This window comes from Paroedura picta, chromosome 1 (genome assembly GCF_049243985.1).
Source record: "Paroedura picta isolate Pp20150507F chromosome 1, Ppicta_v3.0, whole genome shotgun sequence".
In the NCBI taxonomy this organism is placed as follows: Eukaryota; Metazoa; Chordata; class Lepidosauria; order Squamata; family Gekkonidae; genus Paroedura; species Paroedura picta.
In genome coordinates, this window is record NC_135369.1 from 88,511,328 (window position 1) to 88,530,139 (window position 18,812).

Sequence of the window (18,812 nt, forward strand, 5' to 3'; positions counted from 1 at the left end):
GGCATGATGGTGCACAGGAGCTGGCTGTTGTGGCTAATGGTTTTGCTAACGTTGTGGATGTTGCCAGAGGCTCAAGGTAGGTTGTGAACAATGCAATGCCATATGGAGTTTCTGTTGAAAGAATGTTTTCTTAGGATGGATTAAAAAAATACTTGTATCTTGTTTGTCCTTAAGAACACCCAGAACAGCTGGCATAGGGGGGATTTCTGTGCTCTCCAAACTGTGATCAAGACCAAACTCACCAGACTTCAATAATGCCCCCCCCCCCGTATCGGGTTCTCATTGGTGATTCACAGGACCCAAAGACTCCAGACTGAAACTTTGTTTAGTTTCACTTATTCCTTCAGTAGTTGGGTGTGATGTAGTGTGATGCTTTATGCTAAATAGAAGCTGCAGTTACCCATATGTCCATCTAGAGGGAGTAGCAGATATAGTAACAAAGCTTCATACGTGCTGCTGTTCTCCATTCTACCACCAATCCAGTTGGTGGAGTCATCACACAGTGACAGAGTTCATAAGAGTGAATGTTAAGTATCCCAGACTGCACCTCTGTTTTCTCCAGTTATAGGATCTCAGGCAATTGACCTAGGGAAGACCTTTGCCTGAAGGTCTAGTCTGTGTCATTGGAGGAGATAGTTTGGTTAGGTGAACTGCTATAATATGATATTATGACCCAGTTTATTAATTTGTCACAAATTGCTTTTGCTTTATATATCTACAGTTATGATAGTTGTTCATTTAGTCTGAGTAAGAGTGTATGCATTTGAATAAACCTTTGTTGGTCTTAAAGGTGCTATTGGACTCTATTTTTGTTGTGCTACTTCAGCCCAACACGGCTACCTACTTGAATATGTTGTGGAGAGAGGAAGGTTAGGTGACTATAAGTTGCTTTGAGTCTCCTTTAGGTAGTGAAAAGTGGGGTCTTTTCTTCTTCTTGAGTTGAATTCAGATTTCTATTTAGATGTGAATCTTCTAGGGTGGTCTAGGAAAAACTGAACTCTCAGCCTCCCATCTGAGAAAATGGAATATGAGTGACTTGGCTCCTCTGGTTGTTGTGAAGGTAAAAGTTATTACAGCCATAAATCCCTCTGTGGCTTTGCAGAATAATTATAGTTGGCAATGCTAAAAACTACACTACTAAGAGAAAGTAATTGGATTGATGGATGCTGTACGTCAGTGGTCCCCAACCTTTTTATCACCGAGGACCACTCAACGCTTGACAATTTTACTGAGGCCCAGTGGGGGGGGGGGTAGTTTACTCCTCTACTCTCAACGACTGCCCGAACACTCTCTGATTGTTATGGTAATGTTTAAACATCCCTTCAAAGTAAGATACAGACACGCCACAACAATGAACATAAGGAACATTTTATTTTCATGGAAATTTTAACTCATGACAATGACAAATCAATGGGAACCCTGAGCTTGTTTCTCTGCAACGAGATAGTCCCATGTACGCCTGCCGGATCGTGGATGAAGTAAAGGGCCGGGGGGGGGGAAGAAGGCATCCTTCGCGGCCCACCTCCAGTTAGTCGACGGACCACGTGTGATCTGTGGCCCACAGGTTGGGGATCGCTACTGTACATTACTCTGCTAATCTTGTTGCTCCTTTTTGATGGTTTCTGCAGATGGGGACAGAGAGGATGAGATGACTTTTGACTTACTGCAAATCAGCAACATAAACAGGAAGACAATTGGAGCAAAACTATTTCGTGGGAACATTACCAGTAGCCCAGCATACCGTTTCATCCGGTTTGATCACATACCTCCCGTTAATGCGGAGAAAGCAGAACAAATCATTAAACTGATCCAGCAAAATGAGGGCTTCATCCTCACAGCCACCTTGAAGCAGGATAGGAAGTCCAAGGGCACCCTTATTGGCCTGGAAGGATCTGGTACCTATCAGCGACAGTTTGAGATTATTTCTAATGGCCGAGACAATACCCTGGAACTTTCCTACTGGGTAGATGGCTTCCTGAAGGTGTTTCCTTTGGAAGATGTGGACCTAGCTGATTCATACTGGAAGAATATCACAGTGCAAGTAACAGGAGAAAGCTACAGTCTCTATGTGGGCTGTGACCTTATTGACAGCGTAAACCTGGAGGAGCCTTTTTATGAACATCTGCAAGCAGAGAACAGTAGAATGTATGTGATAAAAGGATCTCTCAGGGAGAACCATTTCCGGGTAGGTAACTCAAAAGAAATACATCATAAAATGACATAGGACTGTCAACATAATCCTAATAATGTTTACATGGATGTATGTGAAGGCTGAGTTCATGAGAATTTAATCCTAACATGTGTGTTTAAGATTGCAGTCATGGGGTTGTGGTAAGGTGACCAGATTTTAACATTGGTAAAGCAGGACACGATTGACTGGGGGGGGGGGGGGGTTCTTGATTAAAAATTTGGTCTATATGGAGCAACAAAAAGTTTCATAGAATGCATAGAATGCAAAAATAGTATTGTAATATATATATATATATATATATATATATATATATATTTAAATTTCAACATAAGTACAATTTGCCAGGAACCCCCAGATGTTCCTCCAAAAGTGGGACAATCTGGTCACCTTAAGTTGTGGCCTTAGTGTCAGGTGAACCATAGTTCTGGTCTTAATGTCTTAGGAAGGGTAGGCAATTATAAGTGACTTTGAGATTCCTTTGGAGGTGGTTATATAATTGTTCCCTGGTAATTGATAGTTGTACTGTAGTGCAATGAAGTACAGGGACAGAGAGGACATTAAGGCTGTTTTCATCGGGGGAGGGGTGTTCACATGATCAATTGAGGTGGTAGTCAACAGGTATTACCTTGACTTCTTTGACTGTTGTCTTCTTACAGCTGTCTTAACAATCTCAAACAAAGATGAGAAACAGCAGTACCATTTCTTCCTGGAATTGTCCTCCTTGTCCTTTCTTGCTGCCATTTTAGTACTTGAGTGTATTTACTTGAACACCAAAAGTATCTAGGCACGGTCAAATGTGATACTCCTAGCTGTCTCCCAAGTGTTGTCATGCCTCACTGAGTGTGACAGAGATGCCTATACAGAGTGCATGACAGTCCAATCTTAAATAGAATTGCACTACTCAAAGTCCATTGAAGTCATGGCTTAGAATACTGTAACTTTCCTTAGGATTGCAGGGTTGGTTACACTTTTTCTAAATTGCTTTATTGTTTTGTTTTTTAAATGTGGTTCAATACAAAGAATTGGTAGATCAGTCTTTTCTTTTCCTGATGGTGGCATTACAGGTATTTTTAAAGGAATATAACAGGCTGTGAATGGAGTATGTGTGTATTTTGCACACCTGAGTAGAAAATTCAGTGTCACACACTCATGTGACCATGACTTGGGCTTGGGTGATAGAATGAACCTATATAGAGGCAAGCTCATTTCTCAAGGCTGCATTTTATTCTACATCCGAGAATGCAAGTCACAATTAGGGCACAGTGGGGTAATGGGAGGAGGGGCTTCCATCTGGCTAAGAAAATGTTGTGGAGAAAGGTGGTTTTGTGCCCTCCAACTGTTCCTGAGTGCTATTACTTGCTTTCTCTGTGGGACAAAGAGAACATGCTCAAAGAGACAACACGGAGGGAGATATCTGACTCCATGCAATGCACTAGGGCAAAACATGAATTTATCTCTTCCTAGCAGTGCTTCCAGGTGCATCCCTTTAATTACTTCTGTGTAAGCAAAGAACTGCTCCTCATCTATGTAGGAAAATGTAGCACAATATAGCTGAGAAAATACATGCGGGTGTCCCAGACTCTGTCGTCAAGGACTCCCACTACGTGTGTGTGAATGTGTCTTGTACAGCCAGTGCACAGAGGTAGAAGCAGTTTATCCATGTAGCATGGATGGAACATACGATGGGCCATGTGGTTCCAGGGGCTTCCACAGTGCTGTATGGTTGGGGGGTCTTCCCTCTATGATTGTTAGGGGTCTTCATACTTTTGTGGCATGTGAACTGCAAGGATGAAAAAAGGGTAATACACATTCTCTGTTAGAAATTGAGCATGCACACCACTCACTGAACATGTGTGCAGACCACAAGCCACATGTCTGAAAGTCTCCTTAGATATTGGACATTGTGCTTGCACATTCCACCTAGCTTTGAGACATTTTTTTCAGCAAAGTGAAACTGTCAGTTGCTTCCAAAATTCCAACTATCCCTGGGAGGAAGGACCCCCCTGCAGTTACTTGTGTAGCACAAGTAACAGTGCCAGTTGTGATCTCTAAGTTCCCACTAATCCTTATACTGGCTCTGGTGCTATGGGCTCCACAAATCCTTAAACAAGGCCTGAACAGAGATACACTGACAATATATAGGCTGCCCTGATACTTGGCAAATTTCATCTACATAATGAAAATTTTGTCCTTGATATAACTTAATTAAATAAGGTATGGGTCTACTGACATAATATGATGAGTATGATGATGCACATAATGTATCTGTGAAGGCTAGGATATCACTTGGTTTAATAGCATGAGGCCACTTTTAATTTTTCGTCTGTTGGGTTAGGGAAGCCAAGAGTATTTGTCTATATTATCTCATGGTTCATACTAAGGTGTAAGTGGAGGAAGGAAATCTCTTCTGCTTCTGCTGGTTCCAGTTTCTCCCTTTTCTGTCCCCTTGATATCTACTTTCTCTCCCCCCTCTCCCCCCCGAAGCATTGCCTTCTCTCCCTTCTCCCATGTCATGCCAGCAGGGTTGCCAACTTACAGGTGAGGGCCAGGGTTCTCCTGGAATTACAAACTACAGAGACCAGTTCTCCTGGAGAAAATTGCAGTTTCATAGGGTGATCTCATGCCCTAGGGTTATGAGACATGAAGGAAAATTATTTCTACCTGTTTTCTCAGTGTCATAAGTCAATTTGAAAACCTATATCAACTGCTTCCCTCCAGTGCTGTTGTTAGGTGCGAAGTCATGTCCGACCCATCGCGACCCCATGGACAATGATCCTCCAGGCCTTCCTGTCCTCTACCATTCCCTGGAGTCCATTTAAGTTTGCACCTACTGCTTCAGTGACTCCATCCAGCCACCTCATTCTCTGTCGTCCCCTTCTTCTTTTGCCCTCGATCGCTCCCAGCATTAGGCTCTTCTCCAGGGAGTTCTTCCTTCTCATGAGGTGGCCAAAGTATTTGAGCTTCACCTTCAGGATCCTTTGGATCCTAAGAAGATACATATCCTTCTAAGCCCATTTGCTTAGAATGATCATAGAAGGATGTAACTGAGTCATTTTACCATGCAGTACTAAAGAAAGTTACACCCTTTGAGAGCCAGCTTGGTGGTGGCTTCTAATCTTTGAGATCCAGCAGTGGCTTTTGATCTAGAGAACTGGGTTTGATTCCCTCCATACTCCTCTATATGCAGCCAGCTGGGCAACCTTGGGCCAGTCACAGTTCTCTCGGAGCTCTCAGCCCCACCTACCTCGTATGGTATCTATTGTGGGGAGAGGAAGGGTAGGCAATTGTAAGCGGCTTTGAGATTCCTTTGGAAAGTAAAAAAATGGGGTGTAAAAAACAATTCTTCCTTCTCACTGAAATCAGTAGATGCCGAAAGGTGTAACTTTGCCCACATCATACTGCTTTCCATTTTTGTAGGAAAAGTTCTCCAGTACCTTCATTATTTGGTTTGCTCTTTTACATCTTTGTGTTCTGACATATGACACTGAAAAAATCATTTTAATTCCCTTCTGTCCACTTAGTCATCTGAGAATAGAAAAGGCTGCCTCAGACCAACTGTCAACATTCCTGAATGAAGCTTCGGCCCTAGACAGCCCAGTTGGGCTTCCAGACTGGCCATGGGGTTGAAACAGCACTAGTTGCCCTGATGGATGACCAAGGCGGGTCGGCTCTGCTCATGTTGCTTGACCTCACAGCAGTATTTGAAACAGCTGACCATGAGCTACTAGCTAGCTACCATGCCAACGATGGGATACGAGGGACAGCCCGTCAATGGCTGTTATCTTTTCTTTGGGGTCACAGACAGAAGGTAGCTCTCAACTCCTATGCGGGGTTCCACAAGGGGTGGTTTTCTATTCAATATCTTCATGCTCCCTCTTACCCAGCTGCTATGGAGGCTTGGACCGGGATGTCATCAATACTCAGATGACAACCAGCTCTTTCCCCTGATGGATGGTCATCTTGGTTCATCCCCAGACTCATTAGCGGGATGTCGGGCAGCAGTGATGGGATGGCTCAAGCAGAGCTGTCTGAAACTCAATCCTTCAAAGACAGAGGTCCTGTGGTTTGGTAGAAAGGGCCCCAGTGAGTTAGTGTGATTGTTCTGCCTGGATGGGGTGCAGCTATTAGTGGGACACCCAGACCCATTATGCACGGGGGGTTTAGCGTGCATTCGGGGTGGAATGGTGGTGACTAAAATCAGTGATAACGCATGGAGTTGGCTGCAACTGGCCGCAGATTCGGTGCACGCTGCTGAAAAAGCCGCGTTAGTGGAACGTGGAAGAAAGCGCAGCTTCCTGGGCGACCAGAGTGCAAACAGAGGCAGTGCCGAGTGGACCGCATGCATAATCGGGGAGGCCGGAGGGTCGGAGGTGGCGCGACCGCTCAAGCAGCTGCCAGAACAAACGGCGGCGCAGGCTGGGGGGAACCCAAGGGAACACGGACAGAAAGGTGGCCGGAGAGCTCACAGTGGAGGGGGGCGAGGGGATCGCCACGGCTAAGGACGGCAGAGAGGCCAGCCACCCACCTCCCACTCATTCCCAAACACACACCCCAACCACAAACGAGAATGGAGGCGAGGTCCGTTGAGGGATCCCCTGCAAGGGGGGAAGACAGGACGTCTGTGAGGGCGATGGCTGGAGCTGGGGTCCCTAGAGGGCCATGATGGCAAGGCGCTGCCGCATACCCAGGCCAGCGGCCCGGGATTGCGCAGCTGCCGTATTTCGCCAAACACACCCTCCTGCTGATGCAGCATCCATGTGGGCGCTTCTGCCTCCGCCCGCATTAGATCCAGGAGATCCCCGTGAGGTGGAGTCGGTCCCGGTGTGTCTGCCTGGATGGCACGGAGGACAGCGAAAAAGGTCTCCCGGAGCCGGGCAAACTTTCCCCGGCATTGCCGGGGCGTCTGGGAGTACCCGGCCGCTTCTAGATACTCCGACGCCTCCTGAAGACGTCGAAGCAATTGACCAGCTGGCTGGTCATCAAGCGGCATGCGTGGCCCATGGAGAGGCAGTGGAGCAGAAATAGCTCCACTGCCCGACACTGCCAGCGAGCCCTGTCACGCCGCTCTCGCCAGGTGCACAGCATGGTCGCAAGTGACCAGCCGGGCCCTGTCACCGCCCCTTCCTACCACGCCCCGTGGTGTCCGGGCCAGACTCTCGCGAGGGGCACCGGAACCGTCCCCCACGTCCCCAGAGAAGCTGGCAGCCCTCGGACGCCCCACTTCCTCTTGGCTCCGCATTGACGCCTCGACACCTGCTGCTCCGGGTTTTGCTGCCGCCGCGCCCCATCCCGTGCATAACCGGTTTGCTTCGCATCTTCCCCCTCCGCATTTTCCGTGTGACCCAAAATCGCTGTTTTGGCGGCCGTGCATTAATGGGCCCCAGTCAGGAACCTGGGCATGATCTTCAGCACATCCCTTTCCATGGAGGAACAGATTATGAGAGTAGCATGGCTGGCGTTCTTCCACATATGCCAAGCTAAACTACTAGTGTCCTACCTGGCCCCAGAACACCTAGCAACAGTGATCCATGTGACAGTCAACTCTAGAATAGATTTCTGCAAGTTGCTCGACACAGGCCTACTCTTATGCCTGCAGAACACTACAGCTGGAGTCCTCACAGGAGTTCTCTGGATGGCCCATATTTGACCCATGCTCTAACAACTGCATTGGCTGCCGGTTGAATTCCGAATCAGGCTTAAGGTTTTGGAAATCACCTTCAAGGCCATACATGGTCTGGGTCCTACATACCTGAGGCACTGCCTATCTGCCTTTACTGGTTATCCCTGACCCCACGGAGTCTCATCTGGCCTTGATCAGAGCCAGGGCTTTCTCCACCCTGGCCCACTTGGTGGAATGAGCTCCTGGAAGAGATCAGGGCCCTGCCAGAGATAAAACAATTTTGCAGGGCCTGCAAAATGGAGCTCTTCCACCAAGCTTTTGGTTGTGTCCAGTGAATCAGCACACTGACCAGAGCCCCCAGAAGCCTCCCCTATCCCAGCTGTGACCAACAGAAAATAACATTGTTACTGCACAGTTGACAGCCAAATGTTATGCAATTACAAGTTATAATGTTCAACTTTTGACACATTGAAATGTTATCATTTCCTATTTTTTATTTTTATTTTATTTTATTTATTGCTATATAGACTGCCACTCTTGGCCCAATTGTCTCATGGCAGTTTGCAAAATATAGATACCAATAAAAATTATAGAATGTAAGACATAAAGTTCATAGTTAATATTGCAATGTAATCCTATACTTTACTACAGTGCTTGCGAACTGCGAGTCTTCACTATAAACTGCCCTGAGCTGCAAGGGATGGTAGTATAGGAATGTAATAAAATAAATAAAATAAGAATAATATAGCTAATTTTCAGTGTTGTAGCCATGTATAGTACAATCTTAAGTGCAGTTACACCGTTCTAAGTCCATTGACTTTGATGGATTTATAAGGATGCAATATTGTTCAGGGTTGCAACTACATATTAGCTATCCCCGCCCCTCGAATCCTGGGAACTGTAATCCTGTGGCTGAATCTAGGGGAGAATACTTGCCATCTGTGTCAAATGATAATCCTGTACTGGTTGGGAAGAACATGAGCAATATAAAACTAATATGCTGGCAGGGGCTCATAGGAATTGTAGTCCGTGAACATCTGGAGGACCACAGGTTGACCCCCTGCTGTAAATGAACCCTGCCACTACAGTAGAGTTTAGAATTCTTGATATGGCACCAGAAAGAAAGAAGCTGCTTGAATATTGTCTTGAATGCTGAAAAATGTGTATTAGGGAAATATCATATACATAATTGTTTGAATTACTGCAAGATTAACTTTGGTCAAAGTGGGAAAGATATAGGATTGTCCCCCACATGCACACCTGTTATTAGCCTGTCTTTGTATTGTACAATTATTTCTTTTTCTAATTTTCAGGGTCTCTTACAAAATATTCGCCTGGTTTTTGAAACTTCAATAGAGGACTTTTTATACAACAAAGGATGCCGGAAGGGCCAGTCTGGTAAGGAATTTTTTAAACTACTGTTAATTAGGTTTGCCACTGTCAGGCCCCGCCCCCTGCCACCAATCAGCTAGGAGAGAGAGGGAGGCCTAGGCGTCATCACTAGTAATGCAGAAAGTCACTTCCTGCATGCACCAGAACTGACATCACCTTGTCAGCAAAGCCTGGGCAGTGCTCTGGCATTTGAGCAAAAACACTTTGGTACAAATCAACTTTACCATAGAGTTTCCCTTCAAATAGCAGTGCGTCACCCCAATGCTGCCATGTGATGATGTTGTCATAAACTTCGCAATATCACCTGGACCTCCCTCTTACTCCTGGTAAGTCCTGGCAACCCTATTGTTAGGTCTTATGCAGGCTGGTTTTTTCCACAGCTGATACTCGGAAGTGTGATAGGTTCAAAGAATAAGAAAATGTTGTTACTGGTTGTAAAGCCTAATGATGATAGTAATTCAAAATCTCAGCTTGTAGAGAGTAAACAAATTCTAGTTTGCCAAAAAGCCTATGTTAGAGCTTGATTAAGCTGGAATGTTTTCAGTCAACCTTTGTAGGAGGGAAGGTGGGAGGAATAGGAATGCAAACCTCCAAGTGGGGCTGGGGATCCCCTGAAATTACAGCTCATTACCAGAATGCAGATGTCATTTCCCTTGGAGAAAATGGGTGCTTTGTAGATTGTAGGGCATTGAACCAGGAGTGGTTTAAGGATTTGCAGGGCCTGTAACACTGGAACCAATTAAAGGATTTGCGGGGCCCTAGTAGAGTGTCCTTAAAGAGGGGAAAGGGGGGAAGAGAGGCGCTATGGCCCGGATCCATGGGGGGGGGAAGAATTGTGTGCTACATGGACAAACCTGCCCTGATTGTACGTTACTGTGTTCCCTACCCTCCCTAGGCTCCATCCCAAAATCTCCAGGAGTTTCACAACTCTGATCTGGCAAACCTACCCCTCTTCCCCAACCAGTAGGCAGGGGAAGCTAGCAACTCTTGGGAGGAGCAAGGGAAATATGTTAGCACAGCCCAACACTGACAAACATGTGTTTAATATTCTCAATTTGTCAATATGTCTGGATACAGCCAAAGTAAAGTAATGATGGTTTTTGTACTTTGCTAGGTGTCAAATATCTACTACTATGGATATGCCTGAACCATAACATGTTATACCAAAAACTCTGAGAAAAATAGGGAATTGGCTTGCAAAAGGAGGATAACCAGCAAGGATCTGTCTTGTACAGTTTACAAGATGATTAAGATCTATAGGAATCCAAGGCAGACAGCAAATACTTTTTGAAACACTAAGCAATCACACTGCACTGTGGCAGAGGAAAATGAGATAGGAAATGGTTACGTTGTAGAAGAGGACAGCAAAGTTCAGACTACCAATCTAGGCTTGGAGCGTGTACCATGGAGTTGGTTACATTGAAGGAGGGAACTGGGGCAACATGAACGAACCAGCATCTGAGTTGGGCATTGCCAGAGGGGAGTGCGAGCACACTGGGGGCTCAAAGGAAAGGTTTACATAGTCTTTCCTAAGTCAGATACATGGTGGAAAAGTCATGTAGGCTTTTGGAGAACAGGTTCCCTTTTGATATGATAACCAAAAGGTTGATTGATGGCCAAGATCAAAGTCATCAAAGAGGATGATCTGGGAAACTTTGGACCTAGTTTGATATTCTAATATCTAGGTGAATACATAGAGCAATAAAGCTTTGGGCAGGCTGGTGTTATGTTGGATAGATGGGATGGAGATTTCAGAGGTAAGAAAGCACTTCTGAGATCTGCCATACACCAGGGTCTATTATGCATGCACTGGTTTCCTCCGCAGTCAATTTGCTGACCCTTTTAAATTATCCTTTTAAAAAACATTTTAAAAACATTCTCATTTATGCATATGCTCTGATTCTGCTTTTTTTAAAAGCGATTATGCATTCTGACTGTAACTGTGGGAGGCGGAACTTCCTCTGTTGTGCTGCAAAGTCACTTGACTTCCATTCTGGCACATGCTGCTGGCAGGACCTTATGGGAATTGTAGTTCATTGACATGGAGACTTTTCCATGAGGACACACAGATGTTTGAATGCCAAAAATTCCACCTTTCCCCCTCTGAGGTATACTGCTCCTTGTATAAATTTGGCAGGATGGACCACATCATACTGCAGGCTCCCTTGCAAACGTAAAGCCACCACCATACCATCTCTTCCCCCATGAAGGCATTTTGCAATCACTGGCAAGCTCAAAATGGGAGGCTCAGCCCATAGCTTGAAGCAGCTCTGCTTCCTCATTCTCCTGCAAGACGGAACTGGCATTTCAGACCCTTCTGCTTCACCAGCCTGATAAACTTTCAAACAAGGCCTCCCCCCCACCCCCACCCCATGTTCACTGATCAGAGGTAGAGCTTTGTAGTTTCAGGAGCATTCACAGAAGGCTTTGGAGGAAATTGCATGCATACCACAGAGTAATCCTACTAATTTACATAGCAATACAGTTGGTTCAGCAGGGCAAATGGCATGCTCATGTGATTGCTGACGGAGGCAGAGAATCAGCAGCAGGCACTCAAGCTCTTATTGGTGGATGTGGGACTACGAGAAAGGGAAGGACACCAAAAACACACTAACATTTATGCATCAAAAAAGACCGTTCTCAGTGCTATCACACATGAAAAGTAGTTGCAAAGCTAGTTTCAGATCCTGTGCTGAAAAAATGCAGCCAACACTATCAAGAGGGGCTGTCATGCATAATAAAAATACCACCATGGGTTTTAGACAGTGAAAATGGTTTCTTTTTGGGCAGCCTTTTTGCAAGGTTTCTTGCCATGTATAATACTTTGATGTTAGCACTACATTGAATAATGGGAGGGGGGCGGGAACAGGAGGGTGGATGTTCTTTGAAGGTGCCGACAATGTGTGCTTGTTTCCCATGGATGTAGGGATGCTGAGTTCATGAGAAGGGTCAGCTAGTTATGCCAATCTACTCTGACTGGCCTTACTTTCCTTTTAATCTGAGCCAGAGCAAATGTCCAAAGTCCATAGTCTTGATTGAAGCAGCACAAAACTGCTAGTCTTGTCCCATGATGAGGTCTGTTGTCAGAGGTACCCGTCCAAGGGTCTGGTACCATAGGTAACAATTCAAGGTCTGGTTTTTACAGGTTATAATTCAGGGTCTTTTTTCTATCATAATAATCCAGGGGTATGGTTTCACCGGTTACAAATGGTTTAATTCTTGAATCAAAAGTGTATGTGGAATAGCAAGATTAGAAGTATCAGTTACTGAGACTGTACATTAAAATGATACATTCCAAAATCTATATTAGATAAGGAAATTCCTGGAGATTTATAGGTGGAGGGTGGAGAGGTTGGGGTTTTTGGAGGAGGGGGACTTCAGTGGGGTATAATATAGCTCATCTTCCAAAGCAGCCATGTTCTTCAGGAGACTTGATCTCTGCATCCTGATACCAGTTGTAATTCCAGGAGATCTCTAGGCCCCACATGGAGTGGGGAAAGATATCAACAGGGTGTGTTGCCATATTCAGCAGGGTATCTCAGCAGAGTATGTTCTAAGCAGCCATATTCTCCAGGAGAACTAATCATTCTGTTGCCCGGAGATAAGCTATAATTCTGGGGTATCCGAAGGTCCCTTGGAATCCTTACTAATCACATTCTTAGTCCTGATAGCACTGATTCCTTCCAATACGGAAAGTTTTCAAAGGAGACAATACTAAAATTGAGCATCCGCAGAACAAGTGCAGGCCTCCCAGCAAACTCTGGATATCAAGTGCCAGGAAGAATTGTGGCCTGAGCATTTCCAACATGCATAGTTTGGATGCCTGTACCCCTTGCAGTGCTCTCAGTCTTAATAAGATTCATAAAGTGCTCAAGTTGGGCCGTAAGTGAGATTGATGTCAAAATTTGAAGCTGATGACTGCAAAACTATTACATGTGAAGTTTCAGGACGCAAGTTTTTTATGTTCCTCCAGTGCAAGAATACTTCATTTCATTATGTCAAAATGATACTCAAAGAAATGGCAGTCTTTGATGCATTGCTCTGATGTGCTGTCTTTCATTTTTAGAGTTTCCTGTCTGGAAGCCAAGATAGTAAAGTTATTTAAATTTCTGAGTGCTGGAAATCATTCATTATGGATTTTGGGATGTTGTTTACAATAGCTGTCACCATGGTTAGATTGATGTGCTTTATTGACAGAAACTGTCACTTACCCACCAAACAGTTCATGTTTGATTTTTGTACTTCTGATTATTTACAGATCTAATGCCTGTTTTTGTTGTCATTTACTCTCTGCTTACACGGCATTAAAATTTCATCTGCTGCCCTGGAATTGCTCCTTATTTTACACCAATTCATTATAGAGTTGCCAGGTCGTAAACTTTGCCCCTGAGGCTCAGGTTTTGGGATTCAGTTTTACAGCCTCAGAGAAAGAGGTTTTAATATCTTCTATGCATGGAAATTGGAGATTGGAGGCAATAATCTGGCACTACCTAAATACATCTTACTTCTAGCACATAATTTTACTCTTAAATGTTGTGAGAATCATAAATAGAACTTTTTAAGGCCATATGATCGTGAATAGTGGGGTTGACAACTCTGGGTTGGGAAATTCCTTAAAATTTGAGGTGGTGTCAGGAGGGGGGGGGGGGGAGGGAAGGATGGTTTAGGGAAAGAAGGACTTCAGCAGGGTATAATGGTACAGAGTCCACCTTCCAAGGCTACTGTTAGTATTGCTATTCAATCTGATATCACCAAGCCCTGTCCAATAACATCACTGGGGCCCGACCCATGAATTGGAAGGACAGTTACCCTACAATGGGACATCTTGTGGCCAGGCCCCCCACTCCCCACTGATGTTCAACAGGCCACCAGGGAGTAGGATTGCCAGCCCCCTGGACCATTTCTGCACAAGTCATTTTTCTCAACTCACACTTTCTTTGTTCACTGGGTTTATTCATTCTTTCTGATGACATCACCTCCCTCCCATGGCTGGCATGTCTCTGCCTGTCCGTTTTCCTGCATTAAGGGAATGCAGATAAATCCACAGTCCCTTTCTTATTATGGGAGACAACAAGTAGCAAGTCGCAGCTGGGATGTCAGGAAGGAAAAGCTCAGGCTGTCCCTTTCTCCACCCTCCCAACTACCCCCCAAGAGTCACTTCCATATATATACATATATACACACACACATATATACACACACACACACACATACACATACACACACACACACACACACACACACATATATATATATATATATATATATATATATATATATATACACATATATATATATATATATATATATATATACATATATATATATACACACACACACACACACACACATATATATACACACACACACACACACACACATATATATATATACACACACACACACACACATATATATATATATACACACACACACACACACACACACATATATATATATATATATATATATATATATATATATATATATATATATATATATATATATATATATATATATATATATATATATATGGCTGGAAGTATGTGGGAGGGAGCCGAGGCAGAGAAGTGGTTTGCCTTGCTGCTTTTTCCTTTGCACCAGTGTACTGCTCCATTCGGAGCTATGCTGCAGAGCTGGGGAAAAGTGGTGGGGAGTCCTGTCGCTCTTTCCCTCACCCCTCTGTGCTGTTCGTACCAGCAAAGCCCATGCCATTTTCTGCCATCTTCCCCACCCCTTTTTCCTTCATCCCCCTGTGCTGCTCCATAGAGCCTAGGAAAAGCAGTTGCTTTCTCCTTTGCCTCTCTGTGCTGCTCACAAATTGAACTCCCTTGCAAAGGGGGGGGGGAGATATGAAAATAATGCTTGGCCAACGTTACATCATTGTATGATGTTGTGGCTCTGTGTTGCTACGCAGATCTTGATTTTTTTTTGTGTTAAAAAGTATCTTTCTGTATTTAGGGGGTTGGAGGGGCTGATAGGATGCAAGAATATGATACTGAGAAGTGATTAGTGGCTGACTCCACATCATAGTGATTAACAAGCCAAAATGGGTGGGAGGGGGAAGCAGCTTGTTCTGACTTCTGCTTAACCATCTGACGTCAGGAAGCAAAAACCCAGGACTAGACTGTGGGATAAAGTGAGAGGAGACTCTTGTCAGGACAGAAACTGTGTGGTAAGTGGGCATGGATCTATAAACAGGAGGCAGTGTGCCTTGGCTGCCTCAATGCAGAAATGGTCCTGGTAGAGTCAGGGACTGTCTGCTGCCAAGCTTCATCCCTGCCCCCTGGCCTTGTCCCCACTGCTGATCAGCTGGCCAGCAGGGGGGCTTACTAGGAGAGAGGGTAGGCCAGGCTACATCACTGGTGATGTGACATCATCATCTTGGCAATTTATGGGTAACTCTCTAGTTCACAAATCTGCTATGTGATTCTTCCTATTGTGATAGTTCTCAAAATTAAAAGGTTGAATAGTCATATAATTTTCTGTAAATAAGTCAAAGTTTGAATAACTATTTTATCTGGCTGCTTTAATAGTTTTTTTACCTCCTTGTAAGATAAATTTTTGTACAATGTACAATGAGCATCAGACAGTCTCCTGGACAAATGTGCTCTTGCCAGTATTAGATGTTGTGCAAAGCAAAGTATGGAGTAGAAAAACATTTTCAAAATTTAAAACCTGCAGGTATTCCCACTTCTATGAGTGGAGTCTGACTGTATGTGTATTTAGTTGGAAAATTCCACTATGTTTAATGGGGCTTGATCTCTCTTTGGAATGTGCTGTATAATGCTCCCATTAAAAAAATGTTTTAGTACCTGCTTTATGCCAAGACAAAACAATAACTATTTTTTGTAGGTGTATAAAGGATGCGCAAGGTTCTATTAGGGTTTTATGTTCTGTACTTGGTCTTTAAATAAAAACACTCTGCTAATGAATGGTCAGGAAACTGCAAGACCTCTACTGCTGTCTGCAGAGGACCATCCGTAGAAGAAGAAGAAGAGTTGGTTCTTATATGCCGCTTTTCCCTACCTGAAGGAGGCTCAAAGCGGCTTACAGTCGCCTTCACATTCCTCTCCCCACAACAGACACCCTGTGGGGTGGGTGAGGCTGAGAGAGCGCTGACATCACTGCCCGGTCAGAACAATTTTATCAGTGCCGTGGCGAGCCCAAGGTCACCCAGCTGGCTGCATGTGGGGGAGCGCAGAATCGAACCCGGCTTGCCAGATTAGAAGTCCGCACTCCTAACCACTACACTAAACTGGCTCTCATACAGCCCACCCTCCAAAGCTTCCATTTTCTCTGTAGTCTGGAGATGAGCTGTAATTCCAGAGGATCCCCAGGCCCCACTTGGAGGCTGGCATCCCTAGAAGGAACCAGTGAGGAGGGTGAAATTGGGTTCTGATTGTTTCAAGAGATTATAGGAGCAGCACTTTTAAAAAAACATTTTTTTATTTGACTCAAATGTTCTGAAATCCAATTCTTAAAATAGGAGGACAGTGCTTTGGAAGAGAGCTGAAATGGTCCCTGCAAGGGGGAAAAATTCTTTCTTTTTCTCAGCATTTGCTGGCCATTGTTTTCATTGTTTTCCCCCTCTGCTGCTTCATTTGTGCCATTTTTTCTCCTTCTGTGTCTGATTTCAGCCAGTTGGAGATCTCGTCGTGAATGAGATGATGTCACAATGCTATTTAGCCCATCAGATCTGGCTAAGAGACAAAATTACAGAGAATGAAGCGAGCCAACTAAGTCTGAAGGCAACACCCTCATTCTGAATAAGCAAACACTTTTTTGGGAAGAAAGCAAGAACCAGTCTTCACATCAGTAACTGATGAGGCAAATCTCACAAGGCTATGCATTATTTTAAACTACTTCAATAAATTATGAGAGTCAATGTGGTATGTTAATAAGAGTAGATTCAAGTGGGTAGCTGAGTGGGTCTGAAGCAGCAAAACAAATTTAGAGTCCAGTGGCACTACATTTGTTTTGTTAATGAGAGTGTTAGATTAGGACTGATCTTGGGCTAGCCACACTCTCAACCTAACCCACCTCACAGGATGGTTGTGAGACCAAAGTAGAAAACTGTGGAGAGAGGGAGTCAAATAACTATTTTTGCATTTTGCTTTTTTGATTGCTGATGTACCCTTTGCTATGTTTTCAGTATTAATACCCCCAACCTCTTCATGGGTGTTCTTTCCCACAAAACATCCCTTTTCCAGTTCAGCCCTAATTATCTCAGAATTATCTCCAATAACTGAGGGATTTTTTGCACAAAGGAAATATAATGAAATCCTTACCTTTTGCAAGTGCCATATTTTTGGCGCTTTGCACAACGTTGTCCTCATCCAGCAACCCAGAAGCTACATCCTCCATTTTACAGCGTTAGTGGGGTTATTGCATAAACTAGATTCCCCCAACTATTTAGCACAAGCGGGAGGAAAGCAACCAACAAGCCACGTGCCAAGGACATGTGGGGAGCCGAGGTAGCACTAGCTCCGGCTCCAGAACCCAACTCCCTCTCCCTTCTCTGGGGAATTGTGGAATTGCCCTGAGAGTTCACAGCTTTTTTTTTTTGAGTCCCTGCCAGAATGACTCACAATTGGTGACTTATATATACTCGCATATAAGCCGAGGCACCTAATTTTACCATAACATCTGGGCAAATGTATTGACTCGCAAATAAGCCGAGGGTGGGAAATGCTCCATCATCACAGCCGCTCCCATCCAGCCTCCCCCCTCACAACGAATACAGAACAGTCAAGAGGATGAATAGCTGCTGGTTTTTGTACCCTGCTTTTCACTAACCAAAGGAGTCTCAAAGTGGCTTACAATTGCCTTCACTTCCTCTCTTGATGCCAGTCACCCTGAGAGAGCTCTGGCAGAAGTGCTCTGTGAGAACATCTCTGGCAGGAGAACCAAACAGTGCCCCCCAAGCCAGCAATCCAGAGCAGAACAACAGTACCTGAAGTTGGCAACCTACTACAACAAGTACCACAGCTACCAACCTGGGAGAATGGACAACTTAGAACAAAACACTGAAATAAAGAACTGTAAAACTGAACACTGAAAGAAAGAACTGTAAAAATCAACTTTTAAAAGAAACACAACTCTAAGAAGAAAAGGCAAACAATGCTGCCCCTCAGATAAATGAAGAAAGAAACAGGAGAAAGAAACAGTAAATCCCAGGCAATTACCGTATATATCTGTGTATAAGCCAAGGAGAGCTATTTCAGTGTAAAAAAAGGTGCTGAAAAACTAGGCTTATACATGAGTATATAGGGGATTTATTTAATTCAGGATAACTGTCTTTCCTTGAAGAGGTATAATTCTCTCTCTCCCTCTCTCTCTCTCTCTCTCTCTCTTTCTCTCTCTTTGTTTTCCTGTTACAAATGTAGCTTATAGAAGAAATAGAGATGGATCAAACCAAATGTCTTGTTTTCAATATAAATTTAAATTCGGACACAAGAAAGTTGTTTAAACCCTTTCTTTCACAGTAAATACAGTGTCTAAATTTAGAACTGTAAATGATACCTTCTTGTTAATAGCATTGCATATCTTGTTGTTGTACTGTCTTCATAAAGGACTGTTTTCTATTGCTTCAATTAAGGCTGTTTT

At 44.1% G+C, this 18,812-nt stretch overlaps 1 protein-coding gene across 1 annotated transcript in view; it reads left to right on the forward strand.

The window, feature by feature from the left end:
* Window positions 1–18,812, forward strand: part of THBS2 (thrombospondin 2) — a 56,603-nt gene that overhangs the window by 2,573 nt on the left and 35,218 nt on the right. The window contains exons 2-4 of the mRNA XM_077347072.1: window positions 2–76; window positions 1,629–2,185; window positions 9,125–9,209. Coding sequence (XP_077203187.1) covers window positions 4–76; window positions 1,629–2,185; window positions 9,125–9,209 — 715 coding nt within the window. The 5' untranslated portion in view covers window positions 2–3. The remainder of the gene's footprint in view (window position 1; window positions 77–1,628; window positions 2,186–9,124; window positions 9,210–18,812) is intronic.